Source organism: Chrysemys picta, chromosome 13, assembly GCF_011386835.1.
Source record: "Chrysemys picta bellii isolate R12L10 chromosome 13, ASM1138683v2, whole genome shotgun sequence".
Classification (NCBI taxonomy): domain Eukaryota; kingdom Metazoa; phylum Chordata; order Testudines; family Emydidae; genus Chrysemys; species Chrysemys picta.
The window spans coordinates 32,099,246-32,122,378 of NC_088803.1; the positions used below are offsets into that span (position 1 = coordinate 32,099,246).

Sequence of the window (23,133 nt, forward strand, 5' to 3'; positions counted from 1 at the left end):
GCTGCAAGTAATGCTGAAGTGACCAGGAGAAAATGCTGCTTCCATGGATTTAAACTGTAACCTCTCTGGGGAAGGGACAGTCTTTTTGTTTTGTGTTTGTACAGTGCCTAGCACAATGGTGTCAGAGGCCATAATTAGGGCATCTAGGTGCTACGCTAATACAAATAAATAATTAATAATGATGTTCTGTGACATCAACCCTCTGCATGAGTCACATTCTACACAAACTGCTACAAGACTCCAGAACACTCAACCAGTGAAAATTAGGCACAGCTAGCAGCTCCACTTGGGACTATGCTCACAGCCTGAAAATGTGCCTTGCCTTTAAATTCCATCTCTCATTTGGCTAGTGCCATTTGCTACAGCTGTTCACTTAATTCAGAAAGATCACATAATGAAACATATGCTAGAGAAAGAGTCTATTAGAATTCATTGAATACAGCTTTTCATTTGAAAACTCCCCTCAAATATACAGAATTGCTTTACTTGGCTTCATTTTTCAACATTCATACACATAATTGCATTTATTTTTCTAGTCAAGACTGCAAAATAAGTGATAATTTACTATATTACAACCTCCATCTCAGAGGATTATAGCCACAACAGTTCCAGTACACTTATGAAAGGGGTGCACGGTTAAGGAGTGGGTGGGTTGCCTGCTGCAGGAAACTCATACATTTTTTTCCCCCTTGAGGAAATAGGAGCATTGTTGCTATCAGCTCTTTTTTCTACACATACCAATAACTCCTGGAAAACAGTCTTGCTAAAACAATATATCTTCCATATCCCCAAAAGAAACATGCACAAATACAATGAAGACTTGTAAACTAAGTATCTAGCATAGGAAATATTTTAGTTTGCTATTCGCAACTGACCTGATTTTTCAGAGGTTCTGAACAGTTTCCTGGTGGAATCAAAGAGCTGAGAGTGCTCAGTACCACTGAAACCAGGCCAAAATGAATCCTTTGAAATAAATAACGGAGTGTTTGAAAACTTTGGGCTGCATCTAGTGCTTGTTACAGACCCCAATCCAATGCATTTTGAAGTCAATGAAGACTCCCATTGACTTCAGTTGACATTGAATCAATTCTACAGTGAGGAAGTTCTAGTGCCAGGATAAATATTGTGTAAAGCTTGCATCTCAGTTAGGTACTACAGCACTTGCCACTACACCAGTCCTATTTGGCATCACGCTGCCAAATTGAGTGGTGGTTTTGATGCAGGTCACAGGGTGATCTCTCATCTCCAGAGGGGAAAAGATATACAGTATTAACCAAACCAATCCATTGCAGGAAAGAGTTCTTGTTCTAGGCCAAATCCAGCTCCTATTGAAGTCAAAGGGTTTCTGTGGGCTTCCAGTGACTTTAATGGGCTTCCTAAATATAAACGCTATCTATTAAGGGTGTTGAAATTTTCCCCTGCATACTAGGAAGATTTTACTCTGTTATGGTGAGGCGTGTTACTTAATCCTTGGTGCAAGTTATGCTATAAATATTACAGATACAAACATACTTGAGGTACTGCAGTGAATTTAGTACTGTGGAATTGAAAGAATCCCAGTTTCTCCCACAAGACCTGGGATGCGGATTCCTGTTCCCTGGTCCTGTTCAGCCTGCACTGTTATCCCAGAATCCCTGGTCTTTGGGAAGCCAATAATCCTGTCACTGCCAGTTAAGCAGCAGCAGCACTTTTTCCATTGCCAAGAGAAATATGAATCTAAACCACAACACACTGGCCCCAAATCACATGGTGGCAATCTGCAAAGTAGTTGTCTTCATCACTCCTTCCTATAAGCCCAGCTCCTGGATAGCTCTCATGAAACGCCATGTAAACTTCACATCACAAAGCTTGTTTTGCAGAGAGTACCGACAGCCACAAGGGCATTGGTGGAAAAGTAAAAACAACACAGCATATCCTGAGCATAGGGCTCTCTCATACAACTAAGTTTTTCTCCAGTGTACTAGAGATCCAAAGCAGAGAAGATCTCATATGGACGACATGGAAACGTGACCTTCCTTTATATTAAAGTGCCATTTATAGCTTCATACGCTGCTTTAAAGCATGCTTAGTAACTTCTCAAAATCATGTATGATATGAAACAGATGCTTGCATTGTCTTCTGGTCCATGATGTCAGGCACTTGTACAGGGTAAACTCCACTTTTGCATGTGGTCTACAGCAAATAATTCTAATTGAAGAGATTATGTAATCCAAAACTCATCTCCCACATATGTCAATGTGAACCTTGTATGAGGCCCAGGATAGAATAAGGTCTTTATGCAGTAACTAAACTTAGCTATGCACGTACCTTATTGTCACATTCAGCATCTCTCAGTGGGAAAAATGTGCTCCTCTTTATGACGCACAGCATTCCTGGCCTGTTACTCTCCCTGTCCTGTCGACTGTTTTCTCTCCGCTTTCCCCCTTTTACATTTCATTCCCCACAGCAACTCCCAACTCATCCCTGTTTTTTTCATACTCATCCCGTTCCCCATCCTATCTGCTAAAATGATAAGCAATGAAGTGGCTAATGCTGATACTTCAAGTGTTGTCATTAGACTCTCAGTTAACACCCAATGAAATTAACGGGGTGCCTAGCTACAGCCAAGGAGCACTTTGCTGACCTTGAGCTTCTGTCCAACCACTGCTTTCAATGCTGTTGAATACTCTGTCCTCCTCAGATGCAGGGCCGGCTCCGGCTTTTTTGCCGTCCCAGGCAAAAAAGCCTCCCGCCGCCCCCCCGAGCACAGCAGGGGAGGGCGCCGAGCCCAGCCGCGGGCCGCTCTCCCCAACTGGCCAGAGCGCAGCAGGAAGGGCGGCAAGCCCAGTTGTGGCCCCGCTCTCCCCGGTGGCCAGAGTGTCGGGGGAGGGCAGCGAGCCCACTGCGGCTCCACTCTCCCCGCCGGCCGGAGCCGGAGCACCGCGCCGCCCCCCTCCAGGTGCCGCCCCAAGCACAAGCTTGGTGGGCTGGTGCCTGGAGCCGGCCCTGCTCAGATGCTCTCTTCCCTGGCCTTCCACGACTGTTCCTGGTGGTTCTCACCCTGCTGACTGTTTCTTCAGCATCTCCTTTCACGTCTCCTCATCCTCCTCTCCCCCTTTATCTGGTAGTGTCCTCCAGGATTCTCTCCTCACTTTACTTTATCAAAAAACTGATCTGCTGCCTTTGTTTTAGCAACCACCGCTATACAGATAGACCCCAGACCTCTATTTTCAGCCATGCCTTCTGTCAGGTATGTATCTCCAACACTGACATCTCCTCCAAAACTCAGCTGTTCATTCTTCCTACTTGTATTCTCTATCCAAATCCACTTCTTCTCTATTTTCTGAGGTTACAGCCTCTGGTTACCTTTGACCCTCTCTCTTTCTTCCCCTTCTTATTGACTCCTCCTCTTCAATATCACTAGAATCTGCCTGTTCCTCATTGCTAAAACCCTTATCCTTCCCGTAGTCATTACTTGCATGAACAACTAAAACCTTCTCCTCTCCCTGGTCTTCCTGCCTCCCCACTCTACCTCTTCAAGTCTATCCAACATGTTTTTGCTAAGTAAATGGTCCTCCTCTTGCTGCTCTAGCTAAATCAACTCGGGCTCACTTAAAGTCTCCTGTCTTCACACTATTTCCTCAAATACAAGAGCCTCCTCCTCAGCTATGACACCCTATAACTCCACCCCATCCACACAGTCTCATTTGCATCTACTCAGGGCCGGCTTTGGCTTTTTTGCCGCCCTGCCGCCCTGCCCCTGCCCCCCCCCCCGCCAGCGCAGGGGAGGGCGCCGAGCAATCCCCCACTGACCAGAGCGCCGGGAGCAGAGCAGAGAGCCCGACTGGGGCTCTCCGCTCTCCCCGGTGGCCAGAGCTCCGGGGGGAAGGCGGAGAGCCCCGGGCGGCAGGAGCGCCGCGGGGAGGGCGGTGAGCCCAGTTGCGGCCCCGCTCTCGGGCCGGAGCGCCCCACCGCACCGCCTCCCTCCAGGCGCCGCCCCAAGCACATGCTTGGTGGGCTGGTGCCTGGAGCCGGCCCTGCATCTACTCCCTCTTTTGTTCTTTACACTCTTCCCAGCCATCTTGCTTTACAGCTTTGTCAACGAACGGTCAACTGCCCTCATCCACCAGGCCATGTCTGCCTTGCACACTCCTCCTTCAGGCCCATTTCCTCCAACAGCACTTTCTTCCTTCTCATCAACAGTTCTCACAACTTCCCTTAGACAGGACAAACAAGATGATATAGGACAACATCCAGCTCAGATTAGAATCCCTTCAGGAAAGGGAATCTCTCTGGTCTGTACACTATAAATGACTTGATAATAAATAAATACATAGCGAATAGAGTACAGTAATTCATGCACTCAAACATGCAGGCATGGGTACTGATTTTCAATAGTGCTCAGATTCTGTTGCCTTCAGTTGGAGTTGTGGGTATGCAGCTCATACCAATATCAGACCCTTAACCTGGTAACTGGAGAAATCTCCAGACTATAGATGAAAGTGTCCACAGTCAGAGCTGAGGCCAGCATTGCGAAATGAATTGTGAATTACCTGAGTTTCCAGCAGCTAAGGTTTTTGTTGCTGTGAATTACAATATATTAATGTGTGCAAAAGGGCAATATTATTCTCAACCTTACTTCTATTTTAAAGGGACTTTGGGGATACGTATTTAAAAGACAGAGCCTCATTCACTGATATGTTGCTTCAGTGTTATACCAGAGTAACCCCATTCATTTCAATGCAATTACATAGGTTTAGTGCTAGAATAAAAGTGGCAAATCAGATCTACTTTGCTGAAGGGTCTTAAAACAATTTCATCACATGGAAATAAAACAAAGGCTTCTCTCATCCCAGCCCCACCCCATGTCCCCCAAATCATTTATGGAGTGTTCACACCTCTCTATATGGCTGAATGACACCATTTCTTGGCTCTATAGATACAGCAAACTCAAGCCCTTTCAAAGGACCATTGGGATTGTGACAGTGAAATAGCTGCTATTAGATTCATGGAGCTTGCTTCAGAGAGGTGCAGAGGGTAGCCTGTGAGGTGCTGAAAGCCCTCAGCTCCCACTGGAGTCAATGGACGCTGTGGGAACTTGGCACCTTAAAGGACTGGGCCCATAAAGGAAGAATATCTGGGGAGTGTGGCTTTCATGTCTTCTCTCCCAGCCCTGTCATGTCACTACAGCAGTATCCCCGAGACTGTTAGGGTCTGGCTAATAGTGATAATGGTAAGGTGCTAATGTTCACAGCAAGGGGTGCTGGGTTCCTGATAGCGTTCACAGAGGAGGAGGGAAGAAACAGACTGACAATAGTTCAAATGCACCATTTAGCACAGCTAGGATATGGTGCTTGTATGGACCCCCGAGGGCAGCAATTCATTCTGGGCCATTGAAACCTCCCCAGAAGTCTCTCTTTCCGACTCCTTTGACAATAAGTCTCTGTATCTCCCACACATTCTGGGAGATTATCAGTGGGCAGACTGATGGAGTGTCTGAACAGTACTCTGGGTGAAGTATGACTTAATTACAAAAGTGCCATCAAAGTATACACAGGACATATATTGACCTTGACCTCTCTTCAGGGAGTGTAAGAGGACATTTTAATTTTACAATCAGTGTGAGAACTGCAAACTAGTGAAAATTCAAATGTAATTCCCCTTCTTCACCAGAGTGCATCTTAAATGCACTGAAATATTAATGGCCAGCTCTTCTGATATCTCATCTTCTGTAATAAATGACTGCCTTTAATACTGGAAGCTCCTATGAGACATTCACAAAAAAATCTAAGGGTATATCTAAAATACAATAGAAGACCTATGGCTGGCCCGGGAAAGCTGAGTTGGGCACATGGGGCTAAAAGTTGTAATGTAGATGTCCGGGCTCGGGCTGGAGCCCAGGCTGTAAGACCCTTGAAGGAGGAGGGTCTCAGAGCCTAGGTGCCAGTCTGAGCCCAGATGTCTACTCTCCATCTTTTAGCCCCACAGCCCGAGCTCCATGAGCCTGAGTCAGCTGACCCAAGCTCTGAGACTCAGTGTTGCGGGTTTTATTGCAGTGTAGATGTACCCTAAAGGGTCTGAGTCTAACACCCTCACTCATGTCAAGTATTATGTTACTCTGTGGATAGTTTGTTTAATATCAACTGGCTTATTTGCAAAATAAGGTATTACTTGGTGGGAGATTCATAGATTCATAGATTCTAGGACTGGAAGGGACCTCGTGAGGTCATCGAGTCCAGTCCCCTGCCCGCATGGCAGGACCAAATACTGTCTAGACCATCCCTGATAGACATTTACCTAACCTCTTAAATATCTCCAGAGATGGAGATTCCACAACCTCCCTAGGCAATTTATTCCAGTGTTTAACCACCCTGACAGTTAGGAACTTGTTCCTAATGTCCAACCTAGACCTCCCTTGCTGCAGTTTAAACCCATTGCTTCTGGTTCTATCCTTAGAGGCTAAGGTGAACAAGTTTTCTCCCTCCTCCTTATGACACCCTTTTAGATACCTGAAAATTGCTATCATGTCCCCTCTCAGTCTTCTCTTTTCCAAACTAAACAAACCCAATTCTTTCAGCCTTCCTTCATAGGTCATGTTCTCAAGACCTTTAATCATTCTTGTTGCTCTTCTCTGGACCCTTTCCAATTTCTCCACATCTTTTTTAAAATGCGGCGCCCAGAACTGGACACAATACTCCAGCTGAGGCCTAACCAGAACAGAGTAGAGCGGAAGAATGACTTATCATGTCTCGCTCACAACACACCTGTTAATACATCCCAGGATCATGTTTGCTTTTTTTGCAACAGCATCACACTGTTGACTCATATTTAGCTTGTGGTCCACTATAACCCCTAGATCCCTTTCTGCCGTACTCTCTCCTAGACAGTCTCTTCCCATTCTGTATGTGTGAAACTGATTTTTCCTTCCTAAGTGGAGCACTTTGCATTTGTCTTTGTTAAACTTCATCCTGTTTAACTCAGACCATTTCTCCAATTTGTCCAGATCATTTTGAATTATGACCCTGTCCTCCAAAGCAGTTGCAATCCCTCCCAGTTTGGTATCATCCGCAAACTTAATAAGCGTACTTTCTATGCCAATATCTAAGTCGTTGATGAAGATATTGAATAGAGCCGGTCCCAAAACAGACCCCTGCAGTACCCCACTCGTTACGCCTTTCCAGCAGGATTGGGAACCATTAATAACAACTCTCTGAGTACGGTTATCCAGCCAGTTATGCACCCACCTTATAGTAGCCCCATCTAAATTGTATTTGCCTAGTTTATCGATAAGAATATCATGCGAGACTGTATCAAATGCCTTACTAAAGTCTAGGTATACCACATCCACAGCTTCACCCTTATCCACAAGGCTCGTTATCCTATCAAAGAAAGCTATCAGATTGGTTTGACATGATTTGTTCTTCACAAATCCATGCTGGATGTTCCACCTTCCAAGTGTTTGCAGATGATTTCCTTAATTACTTGCTCCATTATCTTCCCTGGCACAGAAGTTAAACTAACTGGTCTGTAGTTTCCTGGGTTGTTTTTATTTCCCTTTTTATAGATGGGCACTATATTTGCCCTTTTCCAGTCTTCTGGAATCTCTCCCGTCTCCCATGGCTTTCCAAAGATAATAGCTAGAGGCTCAGATACTTCCTCTATTAGCTCCTTGAGTATTCTAGGATGCATTTCATCAGGCCCGGGTGACTTGCAGGCATCTAACTTTTCTAAGTGATTTTTAACTTGTTCTTTTTTTATTTTATCCACTAAACCTCGGAGTGAGGGGGCTGGACAAAGTTAGGTCCTATATAAATCTAAGCTTGGTCCATATGAAGATGTTTCCCCTTCCTCTAACACCATTGTTCAGTTCTGACACTGGTGTTGCTCTTCAGGGCAGTAGCAGTGGTTTGGGGATTTGCATGTTGGCTTTTTAGTTCAAGGGAAAGCAGTGACAATCTGCTCTGCATGTAATTTGTTTTATTGATGGATACACCAGTTCTGACAAGAGATGTTCAAACAGCATGCAGGACAATGTATTCTTCAAGGAATATTAGCCTAACACTAAAGCCGGGTTTCCCATGAGCAACTCTAGTCAGCTGAGGCAATCAGAGCCTAAGGAAGACAGCAAATTTTCCTGCTGCTCACAAAGCAACCTCTCTCCCAAAGCTGCTTTGACACACAATGCTGCATAATCCAAAACTAACACTGCTTGTCTTCCCAACAGTCAAAACTTGCTCACACATTAAGAAAAGAGTATGTGTAAGAGTGCCTCCTGGTAATGCCTGACATAACATTAAAAAACCTCCTATGTTCTCTTTGTAGCACTACACTCACTCATGAATCTGTAAAGTTAAAAAACAAACACTAAACTGAAACCTCTTTAATTATACACAAAAAGCAAAGGGGAGGGGTGAGACTAGAGCATTAAAAGACCTTCGCTTGTGTGGGGCAGAGGACACTGGACTGTCTACAGAAAGACCAGCTCACATCACATAAGTAGAGGGGGATGTCCATGTGCTAGGTCAGTGGTTCTCAAAGCCGGCCTGTTGCTTGTTCAGGGAAAGCCCCTGGCGGGCTGGGCTGGTTTGTTTACCTGCCGCGTCCGCAGGTTCGTCTAATTGTGGCTCCCACTGGCTGTGGTTCACCACTCCAGGCCAAAGGGGGCTGCGGGAAGGGTGGCCAGCACATCCCTCAACCCGCGCCGCTTCCCGCAGCCCCCATTGGCCTAGAGCAGCGAACCGCGGCCAGTGGGAGCCACCTGCTGATACAGCAGTTAAACAACCCGGCCCAGCCCCCCAGGGGCTTTCCCTGAACAAGTGGCGGACCGGCTTTGAGAACCACTGTGCTAAGTGACATTTAAAAAAAAAAAACAGGTTGGTGAGATCTGATCAGAGTTTTGGAACAGTCCTGATGAGATTGCTTACTGAGCAGAGTGAAGGTAATACAGTTAAGAAAGTGCCTGATAGCTGCAAACTACCAGTGAATTATTTACCACTTCTCACCTTTCCCAAACTATGGAATTTCACTCTAAATTTACACTGACCCAAGACCCAGAAAAAATATTCAATCCTGGACCAGTAAAAAATGTAAGATCTAATTTCAAACAAAATAAGGAATTGCCTCTTCCATTGGTATAAGGCTTTTTAACACTTATATATGAGATAAAATACCGTAACCTTCATCCAGCATCAAGAAAAAAGTTCCATTAATTGTGTTGTGAGGGAAGTTTGTATCCCAAATGCATTAAGAAACCAAGAACAATTATTTCATGTTTTTAGATGAAAAAAAAACGTTAACTAGCAAATTGAAAGAACTAGCAGAAGTATCATTTAGTGAGAGCCTATATTCAATTTTTGCACACCAGTATCAATGTGAAATGGTCAGTGCATACTGATTCATTGCATTCTCCACATTGTTTGTGGTTCCTTCCAGTCAGCTGACCTTGGGCAAATGTAGCAACATCCACTGCCAAGTTGGCTAAATGGTCCCATAGTGGCTGGTTTTCAATGGTAGCCGAAGTACTCCTTTGATGGCTTGGTGAGATGATGGGTATCAAGGATTCTTCTCTTTATATGCATCTATGAGCCTTTTTCCTAGTGTGACAGATCCAGAGCAGTGGGGTACAGGAGTCTGGTAGAGGGCAAATATACTGGTCACTGGATGAGTAGTTTTCTGTTCCCCGAGTGACCAGAGCAGGGGCTGCACTAGAGTAATCAGGAATCTGCTAGAACCAGTTAAGGCAGGCAGGCTAATTAGGACACCTGGAGCCAATTAAGAAGAAGCTTCTAGGATCAATTAAGGCAGGCTAATCAGGGCACCTGGGTTTTAAAAAGGAGCTCACTTCAGTTTGTGGTGGGAGTGTGAGGAGCTGGGAGCGAGAGGTGCAAAGAGCTGAGAGGGTGAGGGTGTGCTGCTGGAGGACTGAGGAACACAAGCGTTATCAGACACCAGGAGGAAGGTCCTGTGGTGACAATAAGGAAGGTGTTTGGAGGAGGTCATGGGGAAGTAGCCCAGGGAGTTGTAGCTGTCATGCAGCTGTTACAGGAGGCACTATAGACAGCTGCAGTCCACAGGGCCCTGAGCTGGAACCCGGAGTAGAGGGCGGGCCCGGGTTCCCCCCAAACCTCCCAATTGACCTGGACCGTGGGTTCTCCCAGAGGGGAAGGTCTCTGGACTGTTCCCCAACCCACATGGTGAATCTCTGAGGCAAGAAAATCAGCCAATAAGCGCAGGACCCACCAAGATAGAGGAGGAACTTTGTCACACTAGATTGACAAGGAACAAGAGCCTTGTTTGTCTTGGTCAACATGGTGCCAAGCAGGATTGTTGTTGACTCAGACAATACAACTTGCAATGCCAGCAACATTAAGTATGTTGAAGGAAAGAGCCATTGGGCACCTACTCATCTTGCCCCGCAGGAGTACATTCTTGCAAGATGGCACATGTTATTGACACCACTTTTAGTGTCATTGTAGTGGAGAATTATGTGGGGTTTCTTTTTGTCTCCTTCTACAATCTTGTCGTGATGCATTATTGGTAGCATTACCACTGACTTCCCCTTCTTTGGAACACAGGAAACCAGGAGAATGGCCAACCATACCCAAACACTGATGACAATTTTTCTCAGCTTCAATGTGGCTGCATCTCACTGAGTATACTGACTTCTTTCACCACAGTATTCCAACACTGATCACATTTTTTGTTGAGTAGATCTTTAGCAAGCTAAATAGTGGTGAAGAAGGTATCCCCAACTATGTTTCTTCCAGACTTAAATCAGGGCTAAACCATCTCCTTCACAATGCAGTCACCTTGGTCATTTCTCTTTGTGATGTAGGTTGTTTCCAAGGAATACCTGTCCATTCAGAGGATACCATGTCACAGTATCACACCACCACCAGATCTTGATACCATATTTTGCCATTTTGGTATATATTGTGTTTTAGACATGAATGTCCTTTTTTGGCACCAGGTGCTCATCAACAGTTATGTCTGCTCCAGGAGTATAAAACTTTATCAATTGCTGTACAGACACTCTATACATCACAAAATGTAGCCAGATTGTCTGATGCTCTCCGTTCTTCTCTCACGCTTTTGTTGTCAAATCGCAGGTGCCAAGCAATAGTCTGAATTGCTACAGGCTCATTGTTGCCTGGAAGAAAGGGATGTTGTGAGTGTGGATTCCATAATCCCTCCAGTCCTTTATGATTCCCTGATACGCATCGGCCAGAATTAGGAGTTCAGTGTAGGCTTTCACCTTGGTTTGGTTGAGCAGTTTCCATTCCTTGTTTTTGTCTGGATTGCCGTCATTCCATTCTCAGCATATGCAATCTGCCTCTTTAAATCTCTCTCTTATCACAATGTGGAAAATGTCTTCTGTAAGGAAAAGCGCCAATGTTTTTACCAGTGTATCTTTTTGAGCATCACCTCTTACTCCTAACTGTTCATGGATAATGTCCCGGCATGGTCTGCAATGAACCGCTCGCAGAGACAAACATCACATTCTACCCGTCTTGCCACTCATGGAATCACAGTCCATGCTGGGGACAGTGGCAGGTTGGCTCAGTTCACCCAATACTGCAGTGCTACGCTTCCTGCCTCCGCATGTCCTCCGTACTCTATGAAGGCTGCAGGATACATTTACTCCACTTGGCTGCTGTGCTGGTAATATGAGCTCCTCATTATTGAAGACGAACTTGATGAACAATCAATGGAAACATGGTCTTACTTCTCAAAGCAACTCTCAACATGATCTAGCACAAAGTCACTATCATCCAATTCGTTGTCATTACAGGATGACTCACTTTCAGAACTGCAAATTGTTTTTATAAAGGTCAGAAGCAGAATATTGTGCCTGTTTGTTTGTCATCTTGAATTGTGCAACACTGCAAATCCCCTTAATAGTCTCCTGCGTCTGCAGTGTTTGGAGCACAATGTCTAGATAAAAAATCCCTTCAAGAACATTAGGCAAGAGATGCAGCATCTGTCCACTCTGTGTTGAGGAGACTTAACAAACCTGGATTTTAAGATACCAAGCTCTCTGGAGTACCTTGTACCTTAGGGTGACTGTATGTAGCAACCACTGTCACTGCAATGCATTATCAATATACACAATGTCCTAAGACAGCAAGTTGGATGGCCACTAATCCATGATTTATTGTAACCTATATGCTCCTGAGGATTACCCCACAAATACATTAGCATATGCAAATTACATTTATGTAAAAAAACAGCTTTTGCTTAGTGAAGGAGACATAGTTGCCACAATTATTATACAAGATACTCTCACTAGAAGCAAACGTAGCAAAAGTAAACAGAACTACTAAAAATACTAGATAACAGTGCAATACATTTGTACAAATGTACCCCACATACTTTTTTAAATATAGAAATATCTTTCATGCTAATTTTTTTCTCTGAATTGTGTACACGTGCCTCAGTGGCAATGTCCTAAAACAGCATAGTTGGAGGGCCGCTCCTTCATGAGTTATGGTTACATACATGCTTGCTGGGTATAATATTATCCCATTAATGTGGTTGAGAGTTAATCAAACAATATTGTTTCTACAATATATTGTAGGGTTTTTTTCCTTTCCTCTAGGATGTGCGCTACTGAACTCTATGTATTAGAAGAAACTGGCTTTAGAGAGTGAAGAATACATAAAGTACCAGTATTTAGGGGGAGATATCTAAAAACATCATAAAGATATCTTTTCTGTAAGAGATGCAAAATAGAATGCATGGTAAACTGGCACACACATTTTTATGGAAACTCCTTTGGTCATCTGAAATCCATGCCAATAAAGCCTTTAACACTGCACACAATCATGTTTGCTCATTCTCTCAGACACTCACTGAACTAAACTCACTGCTGGCAAGAACATGCACACTGCCAATGACAAATGCCAGCTGTGAATTTGGCCCGTTGCACCTACTGCAGCAAACACAATATGAAAGACAAAGGGCTCAGCAGGCATTCATTGGGAATGTCTGTAATACTTAAACACAACAGGATGAAGAGACAAGAGGATTTTCCTTCTGAAATTTTAAGTCAACCCATTAATGTTAGCTAATGAAGATGTTTGTGAATTAAATGCCACTTGTCTTTATTCCCAGCTGGAAGTAAAGGGAGGTGGGGCACTAAGAGAAAACAAACAAGGTTTACAGGGAGAGTGATGGGACTCTGGTAACAGACAGTACGATGCAAATTATCTGTTGAAGTAAATTGCCACAATTCCATCCATTTAGATGGAGCTGTGCCAAATTACTTCAGCAGAGAATTTGTCCCTTTATTAGTGAATGCTGTGAGTTTCCAGAAAAATCCCATTCAGTTTGGAATTCCAAGGCCGAGAATTTTTATTTCAATATCAAAACTGTAAACTAATCTGTTTACTTGGTAGGGGGAAAATTGACTCATCCTGAGTAATTTCCCTTGAAAAAGATAAATAATAATAATAATAAAAAAAACACACCACATACAGACAGCTGAGGCAGATTTCTTTCCCCATCGCAGATGAGAAATTGCATCATGATTCATCATATACACAGTAGGATTCTAATTTGTTCTTTTAACAAGTTTGTTTGTGTAATTCCTTGTAAGCAAGAATTAATACACTCAGACATGAAAAAATGTTAATTTATATCGCATTGCTTTTGAAAAGTACAAATGTTGTGTCGAACTCCTGTTGGCATCCAATCCAGCCTGAAGAAAAAAGGCAAAAACAAATGCATGAACTGTGCTAAGAGGTACAATGTATTTAGTTTGCCTAGCACCAGTTTCTCATCCACTGAAGAACATCCTCCTCATCTGACAGCGGACACCAGTGTGAAGTGATAGCCACAGCAGGAAGGACTGGGTGGGAGCTTTCAAAAGATATTGTATATTCTACCAGAATCCAATGGATTGGACTCTCTTCAAGGGGATAGGCATGACGACTTAGTGGGCCAAACCCTCTCCTAAATTAAACCTCACTCAATGCTAGTGAAGCCGGTAGGGTTTAAGTCAAAGAAAAATTTTCTCTGCCGGCTCTAAATCGTGCATGTGATGGTATGTAATCACATGTGTGAAATGCACATTTGAGTGTTCAGACTGGGTGATTACTCAAGCAGCAATAATGGACGATCGCCCTGATGTGTGCTTTCCCTGTGGAAGCCCAGAAAGTCATCTATTGTTGCTCAAACAGGAGAATTGCCCTTCTGGGAGGAGAGAGGTACCCCTGCCCTACCTTTGCCACACCTGAGGGGAGGAAGCTCTTTCTCCGGTCTCTACCTCTCACAGAAGAAGAGAGGCCCAATCTGTTTGGGTGGCCTCTGCCGCTCCAAATGAGGGGCAAGGCATAGGGGGTTCATGTGATGATGTACCTAGGGGTACATCTACATGGCAATAAAAGACTTGCAGCATGGCTGTAGCTGGCCCAAGTAAGCTGACTCTGGCTCTCAGGCCTCAGGCTGCAGGGCTCTAAAATTTCAATGTAGACATTCGGGCTTGGGCTGAAGCCCTGGCTCTGATACCTTGCAACATCTTCACTGCAAGTTTTAGCCCCATTGCCCAAACTCCATAAACCTGAGTCAACTGACCTGGGCTCTGAGACTCAGTGCTGCAGGTTTTTTATTGTAGTGTAGCCGTACCCTAGCTTGCCTTAAGCTAGCCCTGCAGCGAATCAGAGAGTCCTCCAGGCAGCTCCCAATAACAGCATTTCTACAAAGACCTAGTCTCACGTTAAAGCTACCTTCTCCATCAGGATCCAAAGGGGAAGGTGGCACAGCAAACACTATGTGTCGTTCTATGGGGATGAATCTGCCCCTTGGGTGAAGCAGCTGCCACTGCTGTAAGGGGACTCACACTGCACTAATGTGATGAATGAAGCCCAGCGTGGAGCAGAAGTGACAGACAACAAAACAGCTCACTATTTTTGCAGTGTGATAAAAAGAAATGAAAACATTTTTGCAGTTGCAGCTCCAAACCCATGAAGACGGTGGTGGCCTCTGAATGCAAAGTCATATCATAGACTTTACGGTCAGAAGGGACCAATATGATCTTCTAGTCTGACCTCCTCCACAACGCAGGCCACAGAATCTCACCCACCCACTCCTGTCACAAACCCCTGACCTACGTCTGAGCTATTGAAGTCCTCAACTTGTGGTTTAAAGGCTTCAAGGTACAGAGAATCCTCCAGCAAGTGACCCATGCCCCATGCTGCAGAGGAAGTGAAAAAAACCCAGGGTCAATGCCAATCTGCCCTGGAGGAAAATTCCTTCCCGACCCCAAATATGGCGACCAGCTAAACCCTGTGCATGTGGGCAAGACTCACCAGCCAGACACCCAGGAAAGAATTATCTGTAATAACTCAGATCCCACCCTATCTAGTGTCCCATCACAGGTCATTGGGCATATTTATCGCTAATAGTCAAAGATCAATTAATTGCCAAAATTAGGCTATCCCATCATACCATCCCCTCCATAAACCTATCAAGCTTAGTCTTAAAGCCAGATATGTCATTTGCCCCCACTAATCCCCTTGGAAGGCTGCTCCAGAACTTCACTCCTCTGATTGTTAGAAACCTTCATCTAATGTCAAGTCTAAACTTCCTGATGGCCAGTTTATATCCATTTGTTCTTGTGTCCACATTGGTACTGAGCTTAAATAATTCCTCTCCCTCCCTGGTATCAGTGGTGTTAATAGCTGCCTGAAGGGATGTTCAGGCTGTCAGGTGCCCTTCCAAAACCAGAACCAGGAACTGTTCCCTACATTCTTCTCAGCATGTTTAGAAATTGCAAAGAAATTAATAAAGGTATATTTACACAGGACTACTTGATGTTGGCTACTCTTCTTTGAAAAGCAGTGGTGGAATATGCCTTTTGGCCATGTAAATCCAGTCTGTTGTAAGCCTTGTCTTTGGGAGCAAAGACAGGATAGAACTGTTGAGATTGCTCATTAGCAGCCATAACCACCAAGAAATCAGAAACCGATTGGTTAAAAATCAAAGTGCTGCTGAGGGACTTGATAACCTGTGTCCACCTACTTGGCCATAGGTGGTACAGAGGTCGGGATAGGTCAGAGACTTTTCACGGGCTTTAGCAAAGCTTCATTAATGGGGTGGGCAACCCTTCCCAGGGCAGGGATCTGTACAACACCACAGAAGCTGTGCAGGTTTTCTTGCACAAGCCCTAAGAGCACAGGCTGAGAAGTGGCCACTCTCCTCATCAGGTCCTGAAAAACGCTGAAGTCCTCTGGAGGGCAGATGTCAATTCTGGGGTGATGGCTTCACTTGGCCAAGATAAAATTACAGGGGGGAACCTCTAGGGGTTCCTCCATTATTTCTCCTTCCTCCACAGGGTCCAATTCAGTGGCTGGAGGAATGATGGCAGAATCCTGAACCCAAGGGGGGAAACCTCCTACTAGACTGAAATTGTGATGGAGGTCTAGAAAGCCTTGGAGCAATGCAAAACCAATAAGGCAATGGGGGATACTGCAATGTCTGAGACACCCACAGTGGGAGACATCATATTGGAGCTTCTTTATTAGAAAATCAGTCCTGATCCTTAGGACCTGTAACCTGGGTACGAGATCTGTAAGAGGATTTAAAAGATCATGAAGGTGATTCAGATTCCTCCCTTTCAGAGTCCAAAGAAGAAATGTAAGTTTCTTCAGAAAAGGGAGGAGAGGTCCCCTTATGGTTCTGAGGTGATCTGGGTATGGGAGACCCCCAGGGATCCAAAGGAAGCAAAGGTCGGAGCAGTCAGCATGCCAATGAGGTGAGTGCTGCTGGCTGCGGATGATGCCAAAGGTGCCAGCAACACAAGTGTGTCAAGGTGCTGCTCATGCAGGCGGTGCCAAAGACACTGAAGTTCCCCTAACCAAAGTCAATTGTAGCAATGGAGAGTCTGGTAGGGGAAGGCACAGAAGATCTCTTGCAAGCAAGAAAGCCCACAGAGTGGAGAACACCAAAACAGATAAGTGTTCATCTGGAGGTGCTGAAGTAGACTGGATTGGCTGGAATGATGATGAAGGACCTAGTAAAGGTGAAGACACTGATCTTGATAGCCCTGAAGGATCTTGAGTCTACAGTGAAACCTCAGACAGGCCTGGTGAATGCTGTCTGTGGTGCCTTGGAAAGGTACCAGAGGGTTTACTGGAAGTCTTTATAGGAGAAGACCGAGGCTTTAAGTGCTTGTCAGCATCAAACCATCACTTTGAATTGTGGGGAGTTGGGGGGATGCTTGTCATGGACTCAGAATCTACTACCTCATGGTCAGGACTCAGTTCTGACACGGGATGCAACGCCTCTTTCAGAAGGTGAACTTTCAGGCATAAATCCCTCTGATTTTTAGTCCTGGTGGGAATTTGAAACACTGGCTAATTGAAGCAAACGCCATGGGGAACTCCAGCTCTTGTAACAGGCAGTGAGAAGGAATTGAGAGGAAGATGGCAGACTTGTCTCATTTATGCCCTCAGATGGGCACATGAAGAGATCAGGGGCACATACCGCCCAGTGGTACTTCTGGCAAAAGTCTCTGACTCATGCATTGGGTGCACACACACCAGTACTGGAATGCATATGTGCATAATCACTCAAAGGAGAATGCAATAGCTCCACAGAATGAACCGGGGGTAATAGCAAATCTAACACTTAATCAGTGTCAACAATGTGACACTGCTGCAAAAAGTGCATGCCATATTGATTTTGTATTCATAGTGGAATCGTATGTAATACAATTAAAGTAATTACTCCACTCTAATCAGCCCTGGTTAGGTTTTCTCTGGAGTTAATTAGTTAATGCTTGTAAAGCGCTTTGAACCCACAAAATGTTAAACCATTATTATTATGATTGGGCTGCTACTGGGCCAGACATGTCCAAGCCGGGGAATGCTGCAAGTGTTACAGTCTCGTAAAAGGCTTTTATTTTTGCCTGGCTGACCATAATGTAGGATACTTTTCCTACAGAAATGTTTGCCTCTAAGAAACACACACAGAGAGGTGTACACATGCATCTCATAAGCTCAAGGACTGTATTCTTCGAGCACCGTCCAATACTAGTACTTAAGAAGGGAGAGAGAGGTTGGAGGAGGGCAGAGACTGCATGTTACCCTGCATTGGAAGAGAAGGAGCAGCAATAGAATAGGCTTGTTTTCTGTGGCCAGTTCATGTAGAATAGAGTTGAAACCATTGTCCTGCCAGTGCTCCCCTATGGAGTATTGAATCAATGCCTGGTAAATGCAGGGTTCAGTTTTGGGCAACGACTCCAAAAAGACATCACATACACTGGAGAGACCTGAGAGGAAAGCAAGAGCAATGAAAACAGGCTTGGGGGCACAGGAAGGGAAATAAGACATACCATGTGAGGAAAGATTTAAAGGACTGGGTCACATTGAGTCTTGAGAAATGAAGGCTTAATTGTGTATAGTACAAAAAAGGAGGTTATAAAGGGGGCAGCAACTGATTATTCTCACTAGTCAACAAGAACAGAACAAGAAATAATGTGATGGAGACACAAAATGTAAAATTGAGGGTAAGAAGTAGGAAAAAGTTTACAACTCAAATAGTCAGTGGAACAAGTTGCAAAAAGGCAGCAAAATCCCCCTCACTGGGGATATTAAGGCTTGATTAGACATCCATCTGTTAAGGAAGATTTTGTTATAATCTCTCCTGCTAAAATGCAAGGAGGTGGACTAGAAGTCCTACCTAAATCAGTGGATGGGTACCCATGACTTATCTCTGTCAGATTTTTAAAAGATAGCATTTATTTAATAAAACAACCGACATCTGGGATCTTAATTCTCCAATTAACTTAGCCCTTTGTTTCCAGTCCTGGGCAATTTATCACAGAATTCATGGCAAACATTATTATTTGCTAGTAATGATCAAAAATAAAATGTCCAAAATTTTTAACGTTGATGATGGAGTGTTTGAATCTTTTGGGGCATTTTGATTCAAAGAATAAAGAGCAGAAAGTTGTCCTTGGATGGAGACCCTTGTAGCAGAGTCTCAGCATGGAAATAAAAATCACAATAGATTAAGCATCTGTTTCAGAAGAGTACTCACAGCTCCAGCTGAAGTCAGTGGGGCCTGCTGGTGTTTGGGAAACCAGACAGAGAATGTACATAAAAACAGTATTGATCATGGAAATGCTGATGCAGGCTGGACTAGAGTGGTGCTACACCTTGCCATCGCACAAGAGCAGACATAAAAGGTACTATTGATGAACAAATCTTGTACCCGTCTGGTAAAAGTCACTCTTTCCATGGACTCTGGATGCCACCAAAGATTGCACAATGTGGTATCTCCTGCTGTAAAGCTAGGATATGGCCTAAAATACCATCAAGGTAACAAAAATTACAATGGTATGGTACTAATTTTTCTTCTGCTATTAAAAATACCATGGTATAGTAGAGTTTAGTTTGTTTGTGTGTATGGACACACATGCACCATTCAGGGTTATGTTATCTATAAATGGATGTATATAGGACCCCAATGTGTGTAAGTCTATACGTAGAGCGATACTTTGCCCAACTTTTCCAGCATGAGTACAGAACAAGATGTCCCACTTAGGGTGCCAAAGCCTAAGTGTCCCAGATTGAAAATAGGTCTTGCATGATTGCATAGCATGCTTACCAGGAGAAAGTTACTAACTACGTTTACTAACAATTATGCACATTCATATCCAAATAAAGCAATATTTCCTTGCAGTGAGAATGGGAGAATGCTGTATCTGCTATCACAATTTATTTGTACTACAGTAGCATGCCGAGATCAGGTGTGGTGAGTGCTGTATAGACACTAAAAGACAGTTTCCAATCTAAACTGAAAACAAGATGCAACCAGGGCATAAATGAAACCTGGAAGCAATGGAGGAATTGCTCAGTCATTGTGGTTGCTGTGGCATGTTTACTTTCTAATGCCAATAACTGTGTACAGAGATGAGAACTGGCTTCAACAACAGTGACTGAAGTAGACTGAAACAGGATGAGGAGCTATGACCGTACCAGCCAAAGAAAGAGCTGTTGAGGACCTTGCTCTTCCTCTAGCAGAGGAGTGGGAGCTGTGGCCCCCCTCATTCTAATCACTGCAGGGATAAAAATCCCTATTGGACAACATTCTGGATTAGTTTTGCCCATTTTTCTCATGCTTACCTTGTCAAAATACAATGCAGTAAGTGGAAACAATGACTTCTTGTGTTGGCAAAATGGATCAGAGACCAAAATCATCAAAAGTGACCAGTGATTTTGGGTGTCAAATGTTACACCTCTAACATGGCTGATTTTCAGAAGATGGCTGCAGAACACTCCCTGAAAATCAGGTACCTTTAAAAATGTCTAGTTGAACACCCAAAATCACTAGTACCTGGGAAAGAACTTATTTGACAGCCCAGCTTACCAAATTCTAACTGCCAAGAGGAAGCAGTACTTCTGGGAGTGATGCTGAAGCATCAGACAACTTTCCAGAGAAGATCTTCCAGTTTAGATATCCTAGAAAACAGAGGACTTGGATGTCTGTACCCACTAATAAATCATTAACTTATTTATTAGTGTCCATCTCTGCTGGCATTCCCAAATACTGGAACATAATTTGTCTCCTGGAACCCAAGACTAGTCAGGGTGGGTCCAGGTCCAGTTTATCCCATTAGAATACGCTCATTCTTCACAGGGAACAAGCATTATCACCTTTATACTGTATACCCAAACACCATAGACTGCTAGTTCACAGCACTGAAGTTACAGTGTAATGAGCTATTAGAAAGTCTGACATCCCTGAACTTCCCGAAGAGACCGATCCTACAAGGTGTTGAGCACCTCCAGTGACATGCTCAGCACTTTCATCTCCCCTGGCTTCATCCGGAAAAAAAAAGCACTTTGCCTCTCTCCAGAGCGGGTCCAAAGACTGGCCAAACCCTGGACCATTTTTTTTTTCTGAAACTCACCTCTCTCCACAAGTGAGGGTTGAAATAAAATGGATCCCACACACTTCACTCATGGTCTGACAAAATAATGGCAAATGTCTATGTTTTGACAAGTTGCTCCAGTTTTTTCCCATTTCTAATTGTTATGCATTCCTCTACTTGGTTACTTTTAACACAAAAGCCAGTTGCATATAAATGGATGAATTCCAACCCATACAAGTCAGCACAGAGCTCACATGTAGAAAAATTCTCACAGGAAATCCCATCCAAATACGAACACTCTGTTAATGGCCTTCCCTGTTCTGTATGCTCCATACATACCAGTCGGGACAGCAGGATCCATCGTTGGCTTTTCCCAGGTGTTGAGCTGCTCCCAGGTAAATCCATTGGTCCCCAGTGCCACGCTATAACCACAGTTACTGTAGTGTTCATCAAAGGAACAACCACCTGAGGGCAAGAGAGCTGAATAAATACTTCTGTCTATTAATTACTTCTGTCTCATTGTTATTTCATTTACATCAATGCTTTTATATAAACTCTGGAAGGAAAAACAAAATGCAAAATGAATTTCTGGCACATTAGATTTCTGTATTTCCTTTAGGATATCCAGGAAAGACTTCTGGATATCAAAGACCCACTTTTTTGGGGGGGGAGATCTTATTTTCTCTCTCTCTGATTGTGCTGCTGTTAGTTATGGCTATTACCTTAGATTCAGCCTCATGACTTAAGAATTTAAACAGCAATCTGGCATTTCAGGCATGAGGATTCAGGTCTGAAGCACAGTAACTGTTTCCTAGCTACAGAGCTTGAAAACCAAGATGTTCAGATAGGAGGGAGGAATAGAAATTCATATGGCAAATGTTAACCATGGCTTCATTGTGCAAACTCTCAAGCCCTCCCTTCATTTACACTTTTAAACATTCAGTAGTGCCAGGTTAATAGATGATTTCAAGACCACGTCTCTCACATTTACTTACCTTTCAACTTTCTAGTGCCATAGGTAAGGATGTGATGAGCCAATTGTTTGACCCAATACCAAGAAGTAACAATTTGTATAGTGGGAGCCCATTAAAGTCAACCCTTACCATGGCACAGTATAATCCCTTGCTGCAGCAAAGAGGGGATACCATTGTACATTTCACATTTGTTGTTGTTGCTGCAGCACACTGTGATCTTAACAGCATCGCAGTGCAAGAGGGCAAGGGACTCACTGTTATCTGGTATTGAGTTTCAGCTGGTCCGACCCATTCAATGTATCCCAACTCACTAATGTCATAATCTGTATCTAGAAGGTGTCATGTAAGATATCAGTAGAAAGCTAACACCATACTGATCACTGATATTATTGTTAAGGCTACGTTTTAGTCACGGACAGGGACGGCGCTTCCATTTAGGTGATCTAGGCGGTTGCCTAGGGCACCAGGATTGGGGGGGGCGGCATTTTGCCACCCTCGGCAGCAATTCGGCAGTGGGGGGTCCTTCCGCGCTCCGGGTCTTAGGCGACAATTCTGCGGCAGGTCCTTCACTCAATCTGGGACCCGCCGCCAAAGTGCCCTGAAGACCGGGAGCGCGGAAGGACTCTCCCGCTGCAGAATTGCCGACAACGACCGGGAGCGCAGAAGGACCCCTGCCTAGGGCGCCAAAAACTCTGGCGCCGCTCCTGGTCATGGATATTTTTAGTAAAAATCATGGATAGGTCACGGGCAGTAAACAAAAATTCACTGCCCATGACCCTGTCCATGACTTTTACTAAAAATACCAGTGAATAAAACTTTGGGGGGGGGGGAACTGCCCAGGGGCCTTGCGGGTGCTGGGGGAGGGTGGCCCGGCTGCTTGGGGAGGACAAGAGGGTGGCCAACAGGCTCCCTACCTGGGTCCGTGCCTCCCCTCCTCCCCCAGCAGCAGCAGAGTTTGGGTGTTGGAGGGGCAGGGGGTTGGGCCACGGGACAGGATGAAGCAGGCTCTGGGCAGCACTTACCTGGGGGGGGCTCCTTGGAAGCAGTGACATCCCCCTTGCTCAGTTGCTAGGTGGAAGCGTGGCCAGGCAGCTCTGTGTGCTGCCTCCACCTGCAGGCTTCGTGGTTCCCAGCCAATGGGAGCTGCAAAGCAAGTGCTCTGGGCGGAAGCAGTGTACAGACCTGCCTGGCCATGCCTCCGCCTAGCAACTGTGCTAGGGGGATGTCGCTGGTTCCGGGGAGCCTCCCAGCTAAGCGCCACCCAAAGTCCACCTCACCCCATCCTGTGCCCCAACCCTCTAT

General features: G+C 44.6%; 1 protein-coding gene across 6 annotated transcripts in view; it reads right to left on the reverse strand.

Annotated features, from left to right (window-relative positions):
- PTPRT (protein tyrosine phosphatase receptor type T) overlaps positions 1–23,133 on the reverse strand; it is a 736,092-nt gene that overhangs the window by 538,402 nt on the left and 174,557 nt on the right. For all 6 annotated transcript variants that reach the window (XM_005295345.3, XM_005295344.3, XM_005295348.3 and 3 more), the window contains exon 2: positions 21,197–21,322. In XM_005295345.3, coding sequence (XP_005295402.1) covers positions 21,197–21,322 — 126 coding nt within the window. The remainder of the gene's footprint in view (positions 1–21,196; positions 21,323–23,133) is intronic.